The following is a 4,683-nucleotide window of genomic DNA, read 5'->3' as shown; positions in this document are numbered from 1 at the left end:
GAGGACGCTGGGTAGTTCATCTAGCCAGTTAGACTGGGATAGTTCCAACCTAGTCTTTAGCCCTTGCAGAATGGTTCGGTTAACATTCTCCACCTGACCGTTGGCCTGGGGGTGTCCGACCGAGGTGAAGTGCTAGCTAATCCCGAGCTCGGCGCACCAGCTTTTGAAGGGATTTTCGGTCAACTGTCGCCCGTTATCGGATATCAAGACATGCGGGATCCCGAAGCGGCAGACTATGTTCTTCCAGAAGAACTTCTGGATTGCCCTTCCGGAGATAGTGGCCAGGGGTTCGGCCTCCATCTATTTCGTGAAATAGTCGATGGCCACCACGAGGTGTTCGTACCTTCCCAGAGCTCGGGGGAAGGGACCCAGGAGGTCTATCCCTCACTGGGCAAAGGGCCAAGGACTGTGGATGGGGACCATCTCTCGAGTGGGTTGGTGGCGCAGCGGGGCGTGCACCTGGCAGGCTCGGCATTTCTGAACAAGAGCTGCGGCATCCCGGAACACCGAGGGCCAGTAGTAGCCTAGGAACAAGCATTTTTTGGCAAACACTCGGGACCCTACGTGTGCCGCGCACAGGCCTTCGTGCACTTCTCGGAGGATATAGTCGCCCTCCCGGGAGTTACGCACTTTAGCCAGGGAGACAAATATGACCTCCTGTAGAGGGTCCCCCCAGCGTAGGCGTACTTAGCAGCTCGTAGCTGGAGTCGGCGGGCCTCGGTTTTATCCTTGGGGAGGACACCCGAGCTGAGGAAGTCCACCAGAGGAGTCATCCAAGTGGCCAGGCTGTCTATGGCCGAGACTTGGACCTGGTCGATACTTTTTTGCTTGACTACCTCCACCAAGACTTCCTTGCTCAGGTGGGCAAACGAGGAGGACGCCAGCTTCAACAGGGCGTCCGCCCGTTTGTTCTGTGACCTCGGCACCCGCTCAATCTCGAAAATGTCGAACAATTTTATCGCCTCCTGCACCTTAGCCAAGTATTTTTTCATGACATCCTCCTTGGCCTCGTACTCCCCGCGGACTTGGTAGACTACTAGTTGAGAGTCACTTCGGACCCTGATTGCGGTTATACCCATTTGGTGGGCTATCCGCAATCCTGTCAGTAGGGCCTCATATTCAGCTTCATTGTTGGACGCCGGGAAGTCAAACCTGAGTGCGTAGGTCAGCTCCTCCCCGGTGGGCGAGATGAGCAGCAGGCCGGCCCCGCTCCCCTCCTTACTTGAGGCCCCGTCGACGAATAGCACCCATGGCTCCTCCGACCGGGCCTCCTCGGGCACAGAGATCGGCTCGGTCACGGACAGACTGGCTCCCTCGGCGAGAAAGTATGCCAGGGCCTGAGTTTTGATGGCGGCGCGAGGTTGGTAGCCGATGTCGTGCTCGGCCAGTTCGACGGTCCATTTGGTCATTCTGCCCGAGACCTCGGGTTTTGTGAGGATCTGCCGTAAGGGTTGATCCGTCAGGACGGTGATGCTGTGGGCCTGAAAGTAAGGTCGGAGTTTGCGGACGGCGTGTACCAAGGCGAGAACCAATTTTTCCGCCGGCGTGTACCTCGTCTCCGACCCTTGTAAAGCTCGGCTAACGTAATATATTGGCCTTTGAGCTTCCCTGTCCTCCCGCACCAAGACCGCGCTCACGGCCTCGTTGCAAGCAGACAAGTATAGGAGCAGGGTCTCTCCCTGCTCCGGGGCAGTCAGAGTAGGTAGCTCGGCCAAGTATGCTTTTAGGTCGGTGAAGGCTTTCTGGCATTCCTCCATCCATTGAAAATCCTTTGGCACTTTCAGGATCCGGAAGAAGTATAACCCTCTCACCGCGGAGCTCGAGAGGAACCTGTTAAGGGCGGCCTCTTCCCGCGAGCCGTTGGACCTCCTTGACGCTCCTTGGGGGGGCCATGTCCATGATGGCCTGGAACTTGTCCGGGTTGGCCCGGATTCCTTCTCTAGAGACCAGGAAATCCAGGAACTTTCCCGACCTAACCCCGAAGGTGCATTTCTTCGGGTTCAATCACATCCGGCTCTTCGATAGAATGTTCAGAATTTCCCGTAGGGCGGGAACGAGCTGCTGATCAGTTCGGCTCTTGACGATTATGTCATCCACGTAGACCTCCATACTCTTGCCGATCTGATGCTGCAACAGTTTGTTGACCAGACGTTGGTAGGTAGCTCCGGCATTCTTTAGCCCGAACGGCATGGTCCGGTAGCAGTAAGTTCCCTCCTCGGTGACGAAAGTGGTCTTCTCCTGGTCCTCCTCGGCCATCTCTATCTGGTGGTATCCCTTGAAAGCATCCAGAAAACACAAAACGTCAAAACCAACAGTAGAGTCCACTAACCTGTCGATCCGGGGCAAGGGAAAACAGTCCTTCGGGCAGGCTTTATTGAGATCTGTAAAGTCCATGCACATCCTCCAGGACTGGTCCTCCTTTTTTACCAGGTCGGGTAGTACACCTCCATGATGATTCTGGATTCCAGCAGCTTGCCAACCTCCTTCCTGATCACCTCATTCCTCTCGGGGGTGAAACTTCTCTTCTTCTACTTCACTGGCTTGAAGCGATGATCCACGTTGAGGTGGTGGACGGCCAGATCAGTTAGAATCCCGGGCATGTCCTCACTGCATGTCCTTCTCCTCGGAAGGCAACGGTGCCCCGATGCGGAGGACCTGGTCGGGTCTGTCCTCTCTCAAGGGGAACTCCTCGATCTCGTCCTGGGTGCCCAACTGCCGGGCCTCCTCCCCCTGGATGTAAGATTCCAAGCTGGTTGCCTGGGCGACCACCTTCTCGTGTCCCCGGAGCACGACCAAGTAGCAAGTTCGGGCCACCTCTGGATCTCCATGCACCTCAGCTATTCCTCCCGGTGTGGAAAATTTGACGCTGAGGTGGAGAGACGAGGGGATAGCCCGGAGGGCATTTAAGGCGGGCCGTCCCAAGAACACGTTATATGGGGATGGTTGCTTGACCACCACGAAGTTGACGGGGATGGTCCGGCACTTGGGCGCCTGCCCTACCGTGACCATCAGGATGATCATCCCCTCCGGAGTGATGGGCGGTCCGGTGAAGCCCACCAGGGGTGTCCGAACCGGGGTGAGCTGTCCGTCCTCCAACCCGAGTTCCTTGAACACCCGGTAGAACAGGATGTCCACCGCGCTACCCTGGTCGACGTACACTTTCTTCACCCGATAATTATTGGTCACGACATTTATCACGATGGCCTCGTGGTTTCTAGACGCCAGGGGAACCGCGTCCCTTGGTCCGAAAGTGATTTCTTCGTCCATGCGCAGGCGTTTCAAGGAGTCATCCCCCTCCAGAGGATGTCGCCGGTTCTTTCGAGCTGCGTGGCTGTCCCCCTCCCGTGGGGTCCCCAGCGATGGTGTTTATTACCCCTGCCAAATTCTGGGTGTCCTGGTCGGGGGAATGGTCCCGAGGGAGGTCCCGCCGCTCGGGGTAGTCGCGACGCTGGCCCTCGGCCCTATCCCCGCTGTAAGTACGTCCTGGCTCCTGGCCTGGCCGACCTTGTCGCACGAATCGCCCCAGGAAACCGCGCTGGATCAGATCTTCGATCTCCTTCCGCAGGGCCCAGCACCCCTCTGTATCGTGCCCTACGTCATGATGAAAGGCACAGTAGCGGTCCTGGTTTCTCTTGTTCCGGGGTGTCCCCATCTTAGGTGGCCGCCCTACTAGGCCCTCCGCCTCCATGACGGCCAGAACCTGGGCCCTAGGCCGATTTAGGGGGGTGTAGCCTTTTTCTGGAAGCGGCGGTTGAGCAGGGGCTTTGTCCTTCGAGAGTCGGTCGAAAACATTCCTCTTGGCCGGGCCATCCTTGTTCTCGGGAGGGTTTGCCCGTCCTTTCCGATCTCCGAGATCCCAGTCTGATTCTCTCATCAGGCGACCAGCCTCCTCCGTATTAGCGGCCGCGTGCGCCCTGGTCAAGAGTTCTTCCAGGTTCCCGGGGGGCTTCTCGACGAGCTTGTAGAAGAGTTCTTCCACCCTGAGCCCATTCATGAAGGCGGCCATGACCACCTTCTCGTCCTTGTCCCTTATCTGCAAGTTTTCCGTGTTGAAGAGAGTCATGAAATTCCTCAGGGACTCGTCCGGTTTCTGCTTGATGGCCATCAGATGAGTCGCATTTTTCGAGTAAGTCTTCGAGGAGACGAACTGGGCTGCGAACTGTCTGGCCAGCTCGGCGAAACTCCGGATGGACCCCGGTGCTAGGCCCTGGAACCAGAGCTGGGCCTTCCCCTTCAGAAACATGGGGAAGGTCTTGCAGCGGAGTGCATCCGCGGCGGTTTGCAGACGCATGTGCGTCAGGAAGACCGAGAGGTGGTCTTTCGGGTCGGTCGAGCCGTCGTACAGTTCGATGTTCGGAATTTTAAATCTCCGAGGCAGCGGGTAATCCTCTATCTTTCGGGTGAAAGGCGAGGCGGTATAGTTGTCCTCGTATTGCTGCGGCCGCAAGATGTGCTCAAGCTCGTCCCTGACATGCTGCCACTGGGGAGGGTCTCGCGGCCAGCTCTTGATAGATCCGGTAGGAGAGCGTTCAGGCTCGTTCCGCGCGAGTTTCCACGAGGAGGGATTCCTCGGTTGGCCCCCCGCGGTCCGATCGCGAGAATATCTCTCACTGTCCCCGACCACCGAGGCCCGCGGCCGAGGGGGAGTCCGTGGTCGTTTCCTCTTAGGGGGCCGGTCCCGTG

At 57.8% G+C, this 4,683-nt stretch overlaps 2 protein-coding genes across 2 annotated transcripts; both read right to left on the bottom strand.

Moving 5' to 3' along the window:
• Window positions 1-560: 560 nt before the first annotated feature.
• On the bottom strand, window positions 561-1,757 carry LOC113711400 (uncharacterized). The gene has a single exon (XM_027234567.1). The coding sequence runs from the start codon at window positions 1,755-1,757 to the stop codon at window positions 561-563; it is 1,197 nt and encodes a 398-aa protein (XP_027090368.1).
• A 1,529-nt stretch (window positions 1,758-3,286) lies between these two features.
• LOC113711399 (uncharacterized) lies at window positions 3,287-4,291 on the bottom strand. The gene has a single exon (XM_027234566.1). It carries the CDS (start codon window positions 4,289-4,291, stop codon window positions 3,287-3,289), a length of 1,005 nt encoding a protein of 334 aa, XP_027090367.1.
• Between the last annotated feature and the right edge of the window lie 392 nt (window positions 4,292-4,683).

Source organism: Coffea arabica, chromosome 10e (assembly GCF_036785885.1).
Source record: "Coffea arabica cultivar ET-39 chromosome 10e, Coffea Arabica ET-39 HiFi, whole genome shotgun sequence".
Lineage (NCBI taxonomy): Eukaryota > Viridiplantae > Streptophyta > Magnoliopsida > Gentianales > Rubiaceae > Coffea > Coffea arabica.
The sequence above is the reverse complement of the archived record's forward strand: the minus strand, read 5'-3'. Positions and strand labels throughout refer to the sequence as shown.

What these genes read in the sequence shown, in the direction of transcription:
- LOC113711400 (XM_027234567.1), bottom strand. Translation starts at nt 1,757, where the DNA reads ATGGAGGAATGCCAGAAAGCCTTCACCGACCTAAAAGCATACTTGGCC.
- LOC113711399 (XM_027234566.1), bottom strand. Translation starts at nt 4,291, where the DNA reads ATGCGTCTGCAAACCGCCGCGGATGCACTCCGCTGCAAGACCTTCCCC.